This window comes from Microtus oregoni, unplaced genomic scaffold, assembly GCF_018167655.1.
Source record: "Microtus oregoni isolate MIOR12 unplaced genomic scaffold, Mior012 000050F_ref0000143, whole genome shotgun sequence".
Taxonomy (NCBI): Eukaryota; Metazoa; Chordata; class Mammalia; order Rodentia; family Cricetidae; genus Microtus; species Microtus oregoni.
Genome location: NW_024543256.1, coordinates 8906215 through 8925644, shown reverse-complemented (window position 1 = coordinate 8925644; position 19430 = coordinate 8906215). Strand labels below are relative to the sequence as shown.

General features: G+C 44.5%; 1 protein-coding gene and 1 long non-coding RNA gene across 2 annotated transcripts; both read right to left on the bottom strand.

Annotated features, from left to right (window-relative positions):
• Positions 1-1755: 1755 nt before the first annotated feature.
• On the bottom strand, positions 1756-17171 carry LOC121437264 (armadillo repeat-containing X-linked protein 4-like). The gene is made up of 2 exons (XM_041637125.1): positions 13392-17171; positions 1756-5343 (listed from the first exon to the last, which is right to left on the bottom strand). Exons 1-2 carry the CDS (start codon positions 17063-17065, stop codon positions 2019-2021), a joined length of 6999 nt encoding a protein of 2332 aa, XP_041493059.1. The 5' UTR covers positions 17066-17171; the 3' UTR covers positions 1756-2018.
• Positions 17172-17513: 342 nt separating this feature from the next.
• Positions 17514-19171, bottom strand: LOC121437059. The gene is made up of 4 exons (XR_005972929.1): positions 19094-19171; positions 18238-18327; positions 17865-17947; positions 17514-17577 (listed from the first exon to the last, which is right to left on the bottom strand). It is a non-coding gene; the product is annotated as an uncharacterized LOC121437059 (long non-coding RNA).
• Between the last annotated feature and the right edge of the window lie 259 nt (positions 19172-19430).

Sequence of the window (19430 nt, the reverse complement as noted above, 5' to 3'; positions counted from 1 at the left end):
TCTGTTTTCCTTCTGCGGATTACATGCAGAGTTCTCTGCCCTAAATTCAGATGTCTATTTGAAATAACCCTATACTTTTTCACCCTTCAAAACAGTTTGAAGATGCACAACTTACTGCAAGCCTATTATTTTATTTGCTCCTAAAGATAGATTTCTACAAATAGAATTTTTGGGTGAAATGGCATACACAGGATTGGTGAGATGGCTCAGTGGGTAAAGGCACTTGCTGCCAAGCCTGACAACCTAAATTCAATCCCCAGAGCTCACACGGTGGAAGGAAAGAACTAACTCCTACAAGTGACTTCTGCATGTGCACCATGGCAAGCTCCTTACCCCAACACACACACACACACACACACACACACACACACACTTAAAGGTAATTCAGCTTTCTATAAACTGCAAGAATCCCACATACATCCTCCACCCTCAAACTAAACAAAACTTTTTTAAAAGCTATTTTCCCCTACTAATTTCCTTTTCCTCATTTTCTTTTGAATACAAGGAAACTAAGGCAGTAGATAAGGACCGAAATGCTCAGTAGCATACGCTATATGCAGCCAGCCTACAGTCTGAATGCTCACACACATATATACATGCCCTTGCCAGTACTGTGAGGTGGGAGAAAACTGCATCTCCTCCCCTATGGATCCCAACATCACTCTTGACAGTACCGTGAAAATCAACTCCAACCAACCTTACTAAAGAAATCGTGGTATAAAAACTAAAATTTATTTTTTCTTTCAACTATTTTTTAATTATTTCAACTATTTTTTAACTTATTAATTCAAAAACAATTTTCTTGTGCACTTATATAGACACCAAAATTGGCCACGAAAGAGTGCATGCTTCCATGGACTCCACAACCCTGAAATAAAACTGATCTTCTTTATATGTCCCCAGAAGAGCTGGAACACTTACTTGGTACAAGGCTTTCTGACCCCAGGCACAGTGAGTGACTCAGGCCTACATTCCCAATGCTTGTAAAACTGAGGCTCAAGGATTACCAGGAGTTCAAGGGCAGATTTGTCTACATAGTAAGTCACAGAAGAGAAGTCTCACTTATGTTCTGTCCTTACCATCGCCACAGGAACTAATGGCATTTCAGATGTTTATCGTCTCATGCTTCCCCGATGACGATAACTCCCTAGCTTGTTTCCCTATTTCTCGTCACCAGTCCCGTCCTCAAGCCAACTTGGACTCATCCTGAACACAAATCAACCACATTATTTTTCTTTCATCCTCTGATCGTGAAAGTCCTTGCTGTTTTCGGGGATAAATATAATGTTCAGACACTTTAGCAATCAGAGGTGCTCCATAAAGAATTCATGCTAACGTCTTCACCAGTTGACCTCCTCTCGTGGCCTTCCTGCATCATTCTACCCAGGTTATCCCGAGCTGGCTGTCCCACTTCCTCGCCTTTCTTCCTCCAATTCTCCCTCCTCAGATGACCTTTTTGACCTTCCGTGGTGTATTCTTCAAGCACAGCTTGCTTAAAAAGACCCCCTTTTCCATAAAGCATTCCCTGGGCATGGATGCATCGTGCGGCAGTTTCTGCTGGGAAACTTCAGATGGGAAGCAGCTGTCTGGGGCCGGAAGACTCCTGGTTTTACTTCCGTGTAACCTTATCTTTCTAAACAGACCATAAACCCAAGGATGAAGACAATAGCTCTTTTTTGCTTCTTAAAACACACAACTTTATTGATGACACAAAAATAAAGTCTCAAATGTATAAACAAAAGTCCACACAAAGGACCGAAGATTACCTTACTTATGAAGAATCAGTTTGGTTTCTGCTCATGAAGCATACTAAAAATATCTCAATCCAGACAAGATAAAAATTGACATATGTATTTCCAGAACAAGCGTGAATTCATTTGGTGTTCATAAAATTGTCCAGCTATAGACTCTCATAGGCAACATTTAGTTTCAAAGTTCTAATGCAATTTACAATGTACAGCATGTCTAGGGTATAAAATTAAAATGTTACTCAAACTTTAAGGGGAACAGATAGATAATCAGAGTTTATTTATTAACACCTCAACTCTTTCTTTCACCTCTGGGTCACTACAATCTGCTGCTAAGGCCCTAAGTTTCTTGGCACAGGCTTTAGGTCGTTGAAAGAGGAAATAAAGGGAACTTTTACTGAACCTGTCTTGAGGATAAGTTTTTGCTCTTTTTTTAAAATGACGATTTATATTTTCAAAAAGTAAAAGAGCATTAAGAATATTCTCTTTTGTCTCCTTCTTGCTAAAAATGTTAATCAGTGCTGTTGGTGCATTGGCAATGAGCAAGTCTTTTGTCATGGATGGATTTTTAGAGAAATTCACAAGCATTCCCAAAACATGGTCTTTAGTTTCTCCACTTCCCATAGCCAACAAACGGAGAAATTCTGAAATATAATTGGTAACCATATGCTGATATTCACTAGTAATAGTCAGGTGTCTTATCAATCTTAGTCCAGCTACTTGCACATTTGAATTTAAGGGATAGGTGACAGTATCTTCACATACTTGACTTAAATATGTCTTAACCGTTCTGTGGTTTTCAGCAGCAACTGAGATGTTATTCAAAGCATTTAAAGCCTTTTGTCCGACAGTAGGGTGGGGATTACTCAGTAAGCTTTGGATAACCGAAATTCCACCCATATTCCGATCAATTTCCTGGGGATAAGGATAATCAGCACTGTTATACAGTGCGTTCGTGGCTATTTCATGAACAGAAGGATCTTCAGTCATTTCAACCATGCAAATGAGTCTTTCAAGATCTTCCGGGTCCAGATTAGCATCCCGTCTACAGCGGCAGTTGCAGGAATGCTCCCTGTCTCCGGCACCAGCCTTTCTGAAGCCATCTTCACCAGGAAAGCTACTTTGGTGTAATAGCTTGCTTGCTGAACAAACTAGGGTTCCATCCCATACACCCATTCCTGCCCCAGGGACCATGGATGGATAAATATCGCTTGATTCAGCTGACCTTTTGGCTTTCACCTGAGATGTAGATTCATTACCGTCACATCTGTTTTCATTACCAGTACAGAACCAAGACCGTATGTCAACTCCATCAGCAGTGCTGGCCTTATCCCCAGTCCCAGATTCAGAATTGGTATCGTTTTCATTTGTAGATTTGAGGTCATTACTGTCCTCATTGTCAGCCCCAAACAAGTTTCTTAGACTGATCTCTTCAATACCAGGGCTGGATTCTCTACTTAGCTCCTCCTCTTCATCATCATCATCATTTACATTCGTAGAAAAAGTCCAAGATCCTAAGCCAGCCTCTACCTCTGTCCCAAGCCTAGACCCTTTAGAGGCTGCATCTCCATCCCAGGCCCAAAGTTCCATTCTGGTTTCAGTCCCACCCTCTGCAACAACTCCAGCGCCAGCCTCAGTCTCAAGCTTAGACCCTTTGGTGGTTGAGTCTTCATTCCAAAACCAAAACCCCATTCTGGTCTCAGCCCCTGTCTCGGCCACGACTCCAGCCCCAGCCTCAGTCTCAGCCCCAAGTCTAGACCCTTTAGAGGCTGCATCTCCATCCCAGGACCAAAATTCCATGCTGGTCTCAGTCACAGATTCAGACACAGCCTCAGTCCCTGCTCCAACTCCAGCCTCAGCCTCAGCCCCAAGCCTAGACCCTTTAGAGGCTGCATCTCCATCCCAGAACCAAAATCCCATGCTGGTCTCAGTCACAGCTTCGGCCTCTGCCTCTGCCTCTGCCCCTGCCCCTGCCCCTGCCCCTGCCCCTGCCCCTGCCCCTGCCCCTCTCCCAATTCCAACCTCAGCCTCTGCCTCAACTCCAAGCTTAGACTCTTTAGTAGCTGCATCTCCGTTCCAGAACCAAAATCCCATGCTATTCTCTGTCCCAGCTTCAGTCTCAGCCCCTCCCCCAACTCCAGCCGCTGCCTCAGCCCCAAGCTTAGACCCTTTAGTGGCTGCATCTCCATCCCAGGACCAAAACCCCATTCCAGCTTCTGACCCAGCACCTGCCTCAACTCTAGGAGCAGCCTCAGCACCAGTCTCAGACTCAGATGCAGCCACAGCTGCTGCCCCAGCCTCTGTCCTAGTCTCCACTCCCATCTCTGCCACAGGCTCTGTCTCCACTCCAGCCTCAGGCCCAGCTCCAGCCTCAGTTCCAACCTTGGCCTCTGTGTCAACATCAGCCTCAGCTCCAGTCACGGTGGCAGCCTCACCTCCAACACATGCGCCTGTCAAAGCTGTCTCCTCAGATCTGGTCCAGGACTCGGTACTTGGCTTCTTTTCATCCATCAACCCAGAACTACTGATGCTTTCTTCCCTAGTCCCTGATGTGGTGGAGTCACTGGTCTCATCTTTAAAACCAGCTACAGGCAAAATAGTCGCCTCCTCTGTCCAGCACCAAGACCCTATAAAGGCCTCACTCCCAGGCCCAAACCAAAATCCTTCATTGGCCTCCACCTCAGCACTGACAAGGAATCTCCCACTGGCCTGGTCTTGAGTATCTAGCCTAGATCCTCCACTGGCTTCATTACTAGACCTAGATCCAGGCCAAGATTCTCCACTAGTCTGGTTCCCAGCTCCTGGCCAAGAGCTTCCTCCACATGCTTGATCTTCAAATCCAGATTTAGTCTGATCCACAGACCCAACCCAGGACCCTCCAACGACATGGCCACCAGCTCCACCCCAGGAAACTCCTCCACTAGACTGATTCTCAGACACAGCTGGCCTGGACCCTGCAGTGGTCTGCTCTCCAGCACCAGTCCAGAATCCTCCTCCCATGGCCTGATCCTCATATCCAGGTTTGGAACAGCCACCAATCTGATCACCAGTCCACGACACACCACTGACCTGAGTCCCAGTGCCAAGCCAGGACCCGCTACTAGACTGGTTCACCTGCACTGGCTTCGACCCTCCAACATCCTGACCGCTGGCCCCACTCCAGGAGCCTCCTCCAATGGTCTGACTCGAAGTGTAAGTGCAGTACCATCCACCGGTCTGATCTCCAGGGCCAGGCCAAGACTCTACATTGGACTGGTCCCTGGACCCCATCCTAGATTCTGCACCAGACTGAACACCAGAGCCGGCCCAGCATCCTCCTGCACTGGACTGATCTACTCCACCAGCAGTCAGTTCTCCAGACCCAGGCTGAGATTGTGCATTGGCCTGGTCCAAAGGCCCAACCAAGAACCCTCCACTGAGTTGGTCTCCAGAATTTGCCCATGATCTTCCAGCAGACTGATCCTCAGGCACTGACTTGGACCCTCCAGTGGCCTGGCCAATAGTGCCAGTCCAAGACCCTCCAACACCTGTCTGGTTCTCAAAACCAGGTTTGGATCCATCAGACTGATCACCAGTCCCAGTCCAGGACTGATTCCTAGCTGTTGCGGGAGGTCCACCCACTCCTCCAGCCTATCACCGCTGAGGTACCAGCCCACTGGGGCGTGGTTTCTCTCCCTTTAAAAAAGCGGCCACTTCCCTCTTCTCTCTCTCTTCACTTCCTGCTCCGCCTGCAACTAGACTCCTTTCCTGGTTGCATAGAGGGCTGTAGCCTGGGACAGTGATCTGTAAGTTTTTTTCCCCTTTAAATAAATACCACCCTAATAATCATAACCCCGAATTGGTGTGGCATTGTTTGTGACTTACGCCTTCATTTTGGCACCCAATGTTTGGTTTTAGAACCTCTCCTTTCCCCACTCGCAGCCGCGAGTTCGGCTTGGCGGCCCCAAGTTCGGCTTGGCGGCTGCGGGCTTGACGGGCTCTAGTTCGGCTTGGCGGGAGCCCTCCCCTTTCTCAGCCGCCAGCGGCCTTGGACTCCCCACGTGGATTTAAACTCCACAGGCCCGCGTAGTCTCTGGCCGCGTGCTTTGCTCTTTTCTGAGTCATTTTTAAATCTCCCTTGCAAGTACAGCTCTTAAGTGGCACGAACCAGAGCACGTGGTTGCTGAAAGCTGCAACCCCTCAGGGTGACTCTGTCACGTGGAGGCATAAGCGGCTTCCAGATTGCTCTTCTCTACCCCTGGATTCTGGGTTTCTGGTTCCGTCTCAGGAATTGATTTAATTACATTTACTTTGTTGAGAAACTTGCATTTTCCAGTTTTTAACATCTACTAAGGCACTGAACAGGACCATGTTTTCACCGCGACTCTGCAACAGCGCCACCTGCTGGATAATAGGTAATATTGCAGTTTTTGTTTCTAACGCAAATTTTACTGCTTTGTTTTCACTAATACAATGGATTAGTAAATTTATATTTACTAATACAATGAATTACATCATACAAGGTTTATATGATTGTGGGGATACCTTAATTTGCTTGTTACTAGCCTTCAGTTTTCTTTTCCATATTCTATCATTAAGGAAGAATATGGCACTACTAAGAACGATTGAATCTTTACGTACTAATAATGAACAGAAGAATATGGCACTCCTAAGAATGATAGAATCTTTACAAACTAATAATGAACAGAAGAATATGGCACTCCTAAGAACGATAGAATCTTAACGAACTAATAATGAACAACTAATTGACAGGATTAAAATTATTGAAAATCAGAGGTTATCTGAACAAGTGGATACTATGACAGACAAAATTGACTCCATATCCAAGGGTATTAGAAAGTTACCAGAAAGGGTTCAGGCTGTTGAATTTGACGTTCAGACTTTATCACAAAGTTTTGATAAGGTAACCGACAGAATGTACCTCCAAGATGGGAATCTACATGATATACAAGAAAAGTTTAAGGAGGACATGTTATCTTTGAAGGAAAAAATTAAAGCTCTGGAATCACAGGTGCAGAATGGGGACCAAAAAATTGATACCTCAGTGAAATCACTGGAAATATATACAGGTCAGGAGATTCAGGATTTAAGAGAGACAATGATAAAAAGATTTGAAAAGATTGGGGAAATTATTGCAGCTGGTGAACAGAGGAAGGAGGCACAAGGACAGGATACAAGGCCTCCACCAGCTATTAGAACTGGCTTACCCAGGGTTCTAGCGACATACCCTATACTTAATTCTGAAAAAGCATCAACTTCTAAAGGCTCAAAGGGAGTCAGAGAAGCTAGATGGACGCCAATAGCAATGAATGATCTAAAAGAAATTAAGCAAGCTGTTGTTAATTTTGGCTTGCACAATGCATATGTAAAGGAAATGATAAGGACTTGGGCTTCTAATGCTAGAGCTACTCCCCATGATTTCCATCAGTTAGTGTCTGCAGTTTTAGATAATGGACCTTCCTTGATGTTTGGAATTTATTTCAGAGAAGAATCCAAACATATGGAACAGCAAGGAAGAGCAAAAGGTATTGAGGTTTCCCAAGATCAAATTCTTGGTGCAGGAGAATATGCTGATCCACAGGTCCAAGCTCTTTATGACGATAAAGTACTGTGTCTATGTAACCAAGCAGCTTTAAATGCTTGGAATAGGATACAAGATCCAGCAAAAAGGGTTGAATCATATACCAGAATTAGGCAGGGACAGAGAGAATCCTTTATTGACTTTTTGCAAAGATTAATTAAGGCTCTGGACATAGGGGTAACAGACCCAGAAGCTAGACGAATACTTCTTGAATCTCTAGCTTTTGAGAATGCAAACATAGAATGCAAAAAGATAATTGGGCCTTTAAAGTCTAGATCAGCACCTATGGATGAATGGATTCAGCATACGATGAATGTTGAGACGTTTAGCTATAATGATGAATCTTGGGTAGGAGAAGCGATTTCCAAAGCAATGAGGAGACATCAAACTGCCAGGTGTTTTAATTGTGGTAAATTAGGACATTTGCAAAGGAATTGCAGGCAAAGAATTTCTAGGAATAATATCTCTTCTGGGAATGACAAAAATAGGAGACCTCGGCCTTCAGGTATATGTAGGAGATGCAGTAAAGGCAGGCATTGGTCCAACGAATGTAGGTCAACAACAGACAGACGGGGCAATCCGATATCATCGGGAAACTCCTTGGGGGACCTCTCGCAGGCCCCCAAGCCAACAGTGGCCCAGTCATTCCCAGTCACAGTGGAGAACGTGCCTCACCAAGAAAATTAAAAGCTCCAATTTCTGCTGTAAAAAGTAATACTGGTCTAAATGAAGAATTACGTGTGGAGGATGAGTCAAAAAACCCAATAGGACAGAGTAAACGTATATTTTGGCAGACTTCTATTAATGATCAAAGACCAAAGCTAAGAGTCTGTATAAATGGCACTTTTATTGAAGGCTTATTAGACACAGGTGCGGATGTAAGTATCATTACCCCAGAATCTTGGCATCCGAATTGGCCTCTTCAAGAGGTAGATGTTCAGTTCCTGGGAATTGGAACCCTATCTCGTGTAAAACAAAGCACAAGATGGGTTGAATGCATAGGGCCCGAAGGGCAAATAGGAAGACTAAGGCCATATATAGCCAATATTGCCATAAATTTATGGGGCCATGACCTGCTACAGCAATGGAATACCCAGATTAACATTCCTGTATTTCCAGGAACTCATAATTCTGGGAAGGATATGATGAGGTATTATGGAAAAAGGTCACCAGCCATTCAGGCTGTACAAGAACATACAGAAAATACCAAACCTTTAGAGGTACCAACGGCCCTACCTTTAAAATGGCTAACTGAGAAGCCAATATGGACCAAACAATGGCCTCTAGCTGAAGATAAACTACAGGCATTGGAACAGCTGGTGCAAGAGCAACTAGATGCTCACCATATTGAAGAATCAACCAGCCCTTGAAATTCTCCTGTGTTTGTTGTAAAAAAGAAATCTGGTAAATGGAGAATGGTGACAGATCTAAGAGCTGTCAACAAAGTAATTCAACCTATGGGCCCACTACAATCTGGAATTCCTTTGCCTTCTCTGTTACCAAAAGGATGGCCTCTTATAGTTATTGATTTGAAAGATTGTTTTTTCACTATACCGTTACAAGAAAAGGATAGAGAAAAATTTGCCTTCACAGTGCCTACTTATAATAATTCTCAGTCTAATAGGAGATATCAGTGGACTATCCTCCCACAGGGTATGCTCAATAGTCCTACACTGTGCCAATATTTTGTAAGTAAGCCATTGGAAATAATTCGTAAACAATTCCCCAACTCCATAATTTATCATTACATGGATGACATCTTGTTATCTGATCCAAATAAAGATACTTTAGAAAGGATGTTTGAAGAAGTAAAGAAAGTCTTCCTAGGTGGGGATTACAAATTGCCCCTGAAAAGATTCAAAGAGGAAATTCTATTAATTACCTAGGTTACAGAATAGGGTTAGGGAAAATTAAAATGCAAAAGGCACAAATTAGAAGAGACCGGTTAAAGACTCTTAATGACTTCCAAAGATTGTTAGGAGACATTTCCAGTCTACGACCAGCTGTTGGGATAACACCTGATCTAATAGTTCATTTAAACAAAACCTTAGATGGTGATAAAGATTTGAATAGTCCAAGAGAACTGACAGCTGAAGCAGAAAAGGAACTGACAATGATTGAGGAAAAATTACAGGAGGCACATGTGGATAGGGTAAACCCAAATCTTAGCTGCATCCTAGTCATATTGCCTTCCAGAATTTCTCCTACAGGGATTCTAATGCAGAGGGAAGATATTATTTTAGAGTGGATATTTATACCTAATAAACCAAGTAAAAAATTAAAAACTTATGTGGAAAAGGTCTCTAAATTAATTATAAAAGGTAAGCTGAGACTTCGTCAACTAGCAGGTATAGACCCAGCAGAAATTATAGTGCCTTTTACTACGGAAGAAATAAAAAAGTTATGGGAAGACAATGAACCGTGGCAAAGAGCTTGTGCTAACTTTTTGGGAGAAATTAATAGCAACTATCCCAAAAGTGATAGACTTAATCTCATAAAAAGAACTTCTTGGATTCTTCCTAGAATTGTACGTGATGCTCCAATAACTGGAGCCCGTACGTTCTATACTGATGCAAATAAATCAGGGAAAGCAGGTTACAAGTCAGATGAATTGAGTAAGGTGGAACAAAGCCCTTATAATTCTGTCCAGAAGGCAGAATTATATGCCATTCTTATGGTGCTAAGGGATTTTAAAGAACCTCTTAATATAGTTACAGATTCACAATATGCAGAAAGAGTTATCTTGCATATTGAAACCGCTGAATTTATACCAGATGACACAGAGTTGACTTCATTGTTTATCCAGGTACAAGACATAATCAGAAACAGGCTTTGTCCGATGTACATAACACACATCCGGTCCCATACAGGTCTGCCTGGTCCTCTAGCCCAAGGCAATGCTGAGATTGATCAATTATTGATTGGAAGTGTGTTGCAGGCCTCGGAATTTCATAAGAAGCATCATGTCAATAGTAAAGGCCTAAAGAAAGAATTTTCCATTACTTGGCAACAAGCTAAGGACATTATAAAGAGATGCCCTACTTGTTCTTTCTATAATCAAACACCGTTGCCTGCAGGGAGTAACCCAAAGGGTACTAAGAGAAATGAAATCTGGCAGATGGATGTGTTCCACTTTATGGAATTTGGTAAATTAAAATATGTACACCACACCATAGACACGTATTCAGGTTTTCAATGGGCTACTGCCCTGAGCTCAGAAAAGGCTGATTCAGTAATCACACATTTATTGGAAGTTATGGCCATCATGGGTATACCTGCGCAAATAAAGACAGATAATGGTCCAGCATATTTATCTAAGAAAATGAAACGCTTTTTTGATTATTATAATATAAAACACATTACAGGTATACCAAATAATCCTACAGGTCAGGCAGTTATAGAAAGATCAAATCGTACTATAAAGGATATGCTGAACAAACAGAAAGGGACTGAAAATACCCCCAGAAATAGATTACATAATGCTTTATTAACCTTGAATTTTCTTAACGCTAATGAGAAAGGAACGACAGCAGCAGAAAGACATTGGATAATGGAAAAGTCTGCTGAACTAAATCAACCGATTTATTTCAAAGATGTGCTGACCTCTCAGTGGAAGCCAGGAGATGTGCTACGTTGGGGAAGGGGTTTTGCTCTTGTTTCCACAGGAGAAGAAAAATTGTGGATACCATCAAAATTAATAAAGTTTCGATTTGAAGAGGAGAAACCTCTTGGAAAGGAGAAATGACAACTCATCCACAATGATGATATTCATACAGGTGGTAAGAAAAACATAGAATGGGGACAGGGTTCTGTTCTTATCTCCACAGGAAAACACTCATCTTTGAGAAATTCAAGGGACCCTGGATGTTTGGATACTGACAGATGGAAAAATACCTGCCCAATAGGAAATATCAAGACAACTGAATGGATTGTGTAAGTAAATATTAAACCATATTTCTAAATTTATAAAGCTGATTTTGAAGTTGGACTCTGGCTCAGTCCCTCTCCAATTCCAAGCCTGTTAGTAAGAGAAAAACCCAGAATTTCTGGAGTTTCTGTCTCATGTCAAGAGCCATGATATGGGACAGAAAGAAATATGAGTTTAGAAAACATCTTTGCTTTTCTTCATATCTATCATACTTTTCATTGAATATGTCTATCATGTCTTTCATTGAATATATATATATATCTATATATGTCTATATGATTAATGTTTAAGTTTTTCATAATGAACAATGAGTTTTTCCTAAAGTGACATTTGAAGTTTCCAGGAAGAAGATGGGGCCCCATAACAACAACTCCACCTGGTTGATATGACGTCATGATACTGATAGCGCTACTACAAGACCTGCTTTTGGTACCAGCTGCACAAGACAGTTCCAACTTGGTTAGCTGAAATGGTGCACATCTTATACAAAATTTTGGCCAGACCTGCACAAAATACTCAGAGACTATTGGCAATTTTAAAAGACATTGATCTTGAAATTTAACCATCATTTCACTTTCACAGGATCCCCCAGAAAGAACGTCGCCCCCATGACAGCTGGAAGTAATTCTAGAGGACGACGTCCCCTTTCCCAATAAAACTTGCCCTTGGGTTTAGGGACATCATTTAGGGGTCAATTATAATTAGTATACGATTGAGGGTTGGGGGAGGAATTTTATACGCTCAGGGATCATTTTGAAAGAAAAAAAAGAGGGATGATGGGATAATAGATTTGTAATTGTGAGTTACTGTTTTTAGACAAATACATTGCTATAGATTCTTGTATATTGATACAAAGTTAAATTATATTGACTATTGTACGCATGCATGTTTCTACCTCTGTTTAAAACATTTTTTTATGTATTGACATATATTGTATTGATATATATATATTGTATATATTTACCATATTGCAGTGTACATTTCTACCTCTGATTAAGATACTTATATAATGATTGTGTATTGATATATATTTACCTACTGCAATGTTTATTTGTACATTGTTTATATTTGGAGGTCATTGTCCTCATTTGTTTCACAGTCGTTTATTGTCTTAGTCTTTAAGTTAGATAGATATTGAGAATTATATAGACTAATAGTCATCTAAGTTTTTCATTTATAATAGACTAATCAGGTTCTTTAGATATATAGAGATTATACTCAGTATAGATAGATAATCTTCAACTTCTTCAAAGAGCTGTAGAAAATGGCCTTTAATCTAACTCAGAGTTTTGTGGTAGTGAGACACAATTGCTCCTGGCAACACCACTCTATTCCCGAGAGAATGTTGAGCACCAAAGACACTCCACCTGGAGCCTTTCTTTTTGGCAGAACTGGCGTTTGGGCAAAGAAATGCCCATACCTCAACAACTGACAAAGATACAGAGCGTGCATCAATGGATAAAACAGGACTGTCATATCCTGCCAAGACAGGGTAAGATAGTTTTGAAAAGTTGCTTGCCTTAGAAAATGGTATGTCAGTTATGTTAGGCCTTAGCCAAAGTTGGTTGCTTCAACGCTGCTAATGTGACTTTGGGTGATTGCCCAGGTAGCTAGTTGTCTCTGTAATTTGTTGCATGTTTTGTAAGTTGTTTTACTGAACTTCCTAATTACCCAGGTAACATTATTTCCCTTCTCAGATCTTCGATGGGGTTGAAGACTATATAAATGTAGTTACTTTCTCTCATGACTTGGCCAAGTTATTTATTATACAAGACCTAAGCTAGTTAGAATAGGATATTTGTACTTATTGTATATAATTTCATAGTAGGTTTAGAACTCTCTTATTTAAACAAAAGGGGGAGGTGTTGCGGGAGGTCCTCCCACTCCTCCAGCCTATCACCGCTGAGGTACCAGCCCACTGGGGCGTGGTTTCTCTCCCTTTAAAAAAGCGGCCACTTCCCTCTTCTCTCTCTCTTCACTTCCTGCTCCGCCTGCGACTAGACTCCTTTCCTGGTTGCATAGAGGGCTGTTGCCTGGGACAGTGATCTGTAAGTTTTTTCCCCTTTAAATAAATACCACCCTAATAATCATAACCCCGAATTGGTGTGGCATTGTTTGTGACTTACGCCTTCACCTAGCACCAGCCCAAGACCCACTAGACTGGTCTGCAACCCCTGATGTAGATACGCCACCAGCCTGGCCCCCAGTGCTAGGCCAGACTGCACCACCAGATGGATCTACGGTCCCAAGCCTGGATGCTACACTGGACTCTCCACTGGGCTGGGCAACAGCTCCAGCCCAGGTCGCCTTTTCACTGGCCTGATCTTCAAACCTTGGCTTGGCCTCACCACCAGTCTGATCAACAGTCCCTGTCCAGGCCACCGCATTGGTCTGGTCTATAGCCCCAGTCCAGTATCCAATACTAACTATGTTGCCAGCTCCAGCCCAAGACACTCCAGCAGCCTGGTTATCAGCCACAGTCCAGGTCCCTGTAGCCTGGTCCAAAATCCAGGACACTCCACTGGCCTGGACTGCAGGCCATGACCCATCAGTGACCTGACTCACAGCCCAGGGCCCTGCAATGGCCTGGTTTCCAGAGACAACCCAAGAACCTGCACTGAGCTGGTTCTCGACCTCAGTCCAGGAACCTCCACTGACCTTGTCCCCAACCCAGACTGCCTCATTAGCCTGAGCTCCTGCCCAGAGACCTCCACTGGCCTGGTCACCAGCATTTACCCAGGACCCAAGAGCAAGCTCGTTCTCAGGCCTAGCCCCAGTCCAGGACTTGATGCTCGTCTCATCACAAGCCACGGCCCAGGAACTAACAACACCAGACTTATCATTAGCCCCAGTCCAGGGTCCAACACTGGCTGCATTCTCCTCCTCGGTCCATAGACTCTCCCAGTCTCCATCTATGGTCTCAAATCTAAATTTGATCCACCGCTCAGCAGCAATCCAGTCCTCGACACCAATCCCATTCCAGTAATAATCGTGCATGTTAGGCTGAGCAGCTACCACACTCACCATTTCTGCGGTAGGCACAGCACCTGCAACCGGCCTCGCATAGATCTTATTGTCTACAGGGGCTGCTACCTGCAAACTGGACACACCCTTACCCCTAGCTCCAAGCAGGGCTGCGTTCTGGGATCTGACCACAGCCTGGGGCTGAGCAGAGCTCCTCGTCCCTGTTTTGGCTCCTGATTTAGTACTAGCATTGGACCTCATCTTATTCCTGGCACTCAGCAAAGGTTCATTCTGGGATCTGACCACAACCTGGGACTGGGCAGAGCCCCTTGCACCCAACCCAGCCTCTGCTTTAGGCACCATGTTGGAATTACCCCTGACCTTATTTCTGGCACCAAGCAAGGCCTCAGCCTGGGAAGAAGCCAAAGCCAGTATTGTACTTGCCCCAGAATCTGCTTTAGGCACAGAATTGGAATTGCCTTTGCCCTTATTTCTGGCACCAAGCAAGGCCTCAGCCTGGGGTTGAACAGAGTCCGTTGTAGTTGCTCCAGCTTCTGTCTTAGGCACGGCATTAGAATTACCCTTAGCCTTACTCTTGGAACCAGGTAAGGTCTCGCCCTGGGAATTGGCCACAGCCTTGGCCTGGACAGAGCCCGCTGTACCTGCCCCAGCATCTGGTTTAGATACAGCACTAGAATTCCCCTTGACCTTAGTCTTGGTACCGGTCAAGGCACTACCCTGGGAAATGGCCACAGACTGGGGGCAGGCACCTGCCCCAGCCTCTGCCTTAGGCACAACATTGGGATTGCTCTTAACCTTGTTCTTGGCACCAGGTAAGGCCTCACTGTGGGAATTGGCTGCAGTCTGGGACTGGGCAGAACCCGTAGTATCTGGCCCAGCCCCTGCTTTAGGCACAGAATTACGATTATCCTTGACCTTATTCTTGGCACCAGGTGCGGTCTCACCCTGGGAACTGGTCACATTAGTCTGGGCAGAGCCTGCTGTAGCTGTCCCAGGCTCTGCCTTAGGCGTAAGGTTTTGATTGCCCTTGGCCTTATTCTTAGTACCAGGCAAGGCCTCATTCTGGCAAGTGACCACAGGCTGCGGCTGACCACAAGCTTTCTGGTCTGCCTTCGCCCCTGCTTTAGAAACGGCATTTGAGTCACTTTTGCTATCAACCTTGGAATCAGACGAGGCCTCGCCTTGGGTTTTGGTCCCAGCTTGAGGCTGTGCACAGGTTTTCACGTCTGTCGCAGCTCCTGCTTTACACTTGGCTTTGGCTTTGCCTCTAGCTTTACCTTTAGTATTAGGTAAGGCTTCACCCTGGTTCTGGGCCACAGTCTGAGCTCCTTCCTTAGGTACGGTATTGGCATTGTCTTTAGCCTTGGTTTTGTCATCAGGCAAGTCATCACCCTGAACATTGGCCACAGGCTTGGGCTGAGTACAAAAAGCCACATTTATACTAGTCTCTGCCTTGGCCACGTCATTGGTATCACTTCTGGTTTTATCTCCAGCATCAGTCTGCAAGTTGTTTTTTGTGTTTGCCTTGGCCCCTGCTTTAGCCGTGGCATTGGTATTACCTTTGCCCTTAACCTTGGCATCAGGCATGACTTTAGTCTGATCACTGGTTATAGCTGGAGGATCTGTATCAGTTATGTCTGCAGCAGACATTGTCTTAAATACAACACTAGCATCTTCCCCGCCATCAATCACAGCACCAGGCGTTGCCTCAGCCTGTATTGTGGCCACAGTCTCAGGCTGTATTATACAGGCTCTCACATCTGCCTCCGCTTCACAAATGCCATTTGGATTATCGCAAGCCTCATCCCTTGCCCCTGGCGAGGATTCAGCCAGAATTCTGGCAACAACGTGAAGCTGAGAAGAAGCCTTTGTATCTACCCCAGAGCCTGCCTTAGATGTAGCTTGAAGATTCCCCTTGTCATCAGCCTCACCAACCATCATGTCATCGTTTTGGATTATGGCCACAGTCTGAGGCTGCGCAAAGGACTTGACATCCACTCCAGCCACTATGAGGGGCATATCATGGGGGTGTCCATCATTGTCAACTGTGGCATCAAGTCTAGCCTCAGAGTCAGTCCTAGTCACGCTCACAGGCTCTTCCAGTGCTCTTATCGTGGCTTCTGCCACAATTCCAGTCTCATTCACGGTTCCAATCTTGACTACTTCCTTGGTCACTGCCAAGACCTCACTCTGCGTCACTGTTACTCTGTTAATCTCTGTCTCTTTTTCAGTGAATGTACAAGCTTCTGCTTTGGTCTGGGTCATTGCTTCTTTCTTGACCTCTGCCCTGTCAGCCATTGCCCAAGTGTTAGCTTTGGTCTGAGTCACTGCCTCTTTCTTGCCTACTTCCTCAGGCTCAGCATCAGTTTGTGTGACTGTCTCTTTCATGGTCACCTCCTTGGCTTGGACTGTGGCTTCAGTGAAAGTCATTGCCTCTGTCATGACCATTGCTTCCACCAAGGAACTAGTCCCAGAGTGAGTCTCTATCTCTTCCTCAAGCATTGTCATGGCCTGACAGTTGGTATCAGGGCTAACTAGAATAGGGATCTCGGTGTCTACTTCAGCCACAGGCTCACCTCCTTCTCCAGTTCCTGGTTCGGTCGTGGCTCTAGTCTCTGTTTCTGCTCCAGCCATGGCTTCAACTGTGGCCAAGGTCTGGTTCTGTACCCCAGCCACACTCTCCGTCTCGATTCTGGACCCATTTCTGGCAAATCTGCTCACACTCTGAGCTCTTCCCTTGGTTAATCTGTAAATGCAGTAACAGGTTCCGGCCCAGATCACTAGTCCTGCAGTTGCCCAGCCCACGTCTATAACGCGGCCCATGTAATCACTCCTGCTAAGGCAAGAGCAATGTATAAGAGGGCTTACTCGGGCTAGGAAAGAGGGTGGTGTGTCTGGGCAATGGTGCTTAACCCTTTAAAGGCCAGTAGAGCTGCCACCGGAAGTAGACCTAGAAGTGAAAGAAGGAAATTAATTTAACCTTCTCTTCTAACTCTACGGCATTATTCAGATAGATACAAACAGGAACAGGAAATCATAGAAACAATGTACTTGTTGGGAGAAGAAGAAGATCAACCAATTTTTCATCACTTATTTCATTTCTCCTACCCTCCCCAGCGTCCAGCTATTTTCATATGCAAAATAAATTGTGTCAAGGACAGCAGAAAGGCCGATGATGAATGGATGAAGAACAGAAACTCCCAGAACTAGAGTTTTAAGGGATCTATTCTGGTTGCCGTTATGACTCGTTCCCACTCATACGAACCTGGAATGAATGAGGACGTTCCCTCTTCTATCCTTTCACTGGTGAAACACCTTAAAGCATACCTTTAGACCTAGAGGAAAGGGCAGACAAAGGGAGAGATCTAGAGGAGTTTGTTTTTCTTGGAGCAGCATATTCCTAGCAATCTACTCCCTCAGTTTACCCAATGTCCTTGGGTGCTATCAGACTCTTTGCCATATACCACAATCAAGGTAAGGGTTTGGGGTAAATAGCAAAAATGGTGAGAAAGATGGCTGTGAGAAAGAAGAAAAAGCTCCTCCAGCTTGCCGCCTGTGGGATGCCCACTGGTCCCCACTAACACACATCCGAGGCAGACCTAGACAATTCGCACCATCTTACCAGTTATAGTGATCAGAAAGGATTTCTTCTTTGCTTCCTTGCTTCCAGTGATCTCAGACTCCGAAGCAGACATGCAGGAGGATCTATAGGCAAGTAGATAAGCAGGAGATAATGGAGACTGTGTCCTTAGCAAAACAGACAAGCACCCTAATTCTTAGCTCCAATGTCTGCATCGCCATCCCAGCTCCAGCCTTCTTTGTCAAAGCCCAGTCTGCCCTCCCTCAAATATTCCCACCGTTTTCTTTACTGCAATTAACAGGTTGTATTGCAGCATTGTGGAAAGCAGCCATGGCGAGACAAGGCAGAAGTGCCAGCCACTGAAGCCCTTTCAAGCTCAGCCCACCCTCTTTTGTCATCCCCAGCCACTACCCACCTTCATACCAACCTCCATAGTTCCAAAACCGTCTCCCCCTCTTTTCCTTTGCTTTCAGGAATAAAAAGCCCTACTTCAAACATGAAAAGCCTGGGAACAGACAAAGAAAAGGGAGAGGGTGAGTGCTTAGTGCTTTTGATAGCCTAGCATGAAACATCTGTGTCCCCCCGTCCTGTCTTTCAGCATTCAGAGACTCAGGCATAACCTAGGGCTTCATCTACACTGAAATAAATAGCACAGAGAGGGAGAAAGGAAAAAGAAAAGGGGGGAAAAGAGAAAAATTATTTTTAAACCACCTGTAGGATTCTAGATCTTTCCTAAAAAGTCCACCATTTCCTTTATCAAGATGGCCAGGTAGGCATGACTATCTGGAAATTGGAGGATGACGGAAGAGATGGAGGCCCCAGATCCCGTGATTCTTCAATCATAGCCTGCCATCTGCTTCCCTGAAAGCCATCCCTAGGAGTCTCAGCACACGATACAAGGTGTGGAGGAGGGCTTTTGCTTCTGCAAAATCATTATCCCATCCCCCAAAGGCTATATCAAACAATAGTACAATCATTATACACAATAATTTCCGTTTTTCAATATCATCTGACACAAATCAAAATAATCTATAATACAGTTTTGTCCTTATTGGCATTCACCATAGAATTGAAGTGAAAAGCCTAAAGCCCGATAAGGAAACAAAGCTTAGGTAAAGTTCTCAGGCTAGCCCCACCCCACATCCTAATCGCATATAAATACAATATATTCAAATACATATATATGCACACACACATATATAATAGTGCCTACGTGGCTGCATAGAATCCATACAGAACTTCAATGGTTCAGTATTGGTGCTCACACTAACCTCCATTGATTCTGTGCAGTTCTCTTGTCTCCGTCTTCGTTTTTCCCTCGCCTCAACCACAAACAGTGCCACACCGAACTATTGTCCAAAAGGAGAGAGTAAAGGCACTGAGTGCTTAGGCCAGCACCAAGGCCACGCATCCCAACAGCCTCCTTTTTGGAATCCAGTTGTCAAAGGTCCCTCCCCTCGTTCTGAGACACCACCCCTACCGAGCCCGCTGTCCAGGCACTAAGGCCCACCATTTTCTCAGCAAATGCCACGGTGGCGCGCGTCCGTCCTCTGAAAGGAGCAGGAAGCCCGCGGACATGTGCGGACGCCCATTGATGGAGTTAATTAA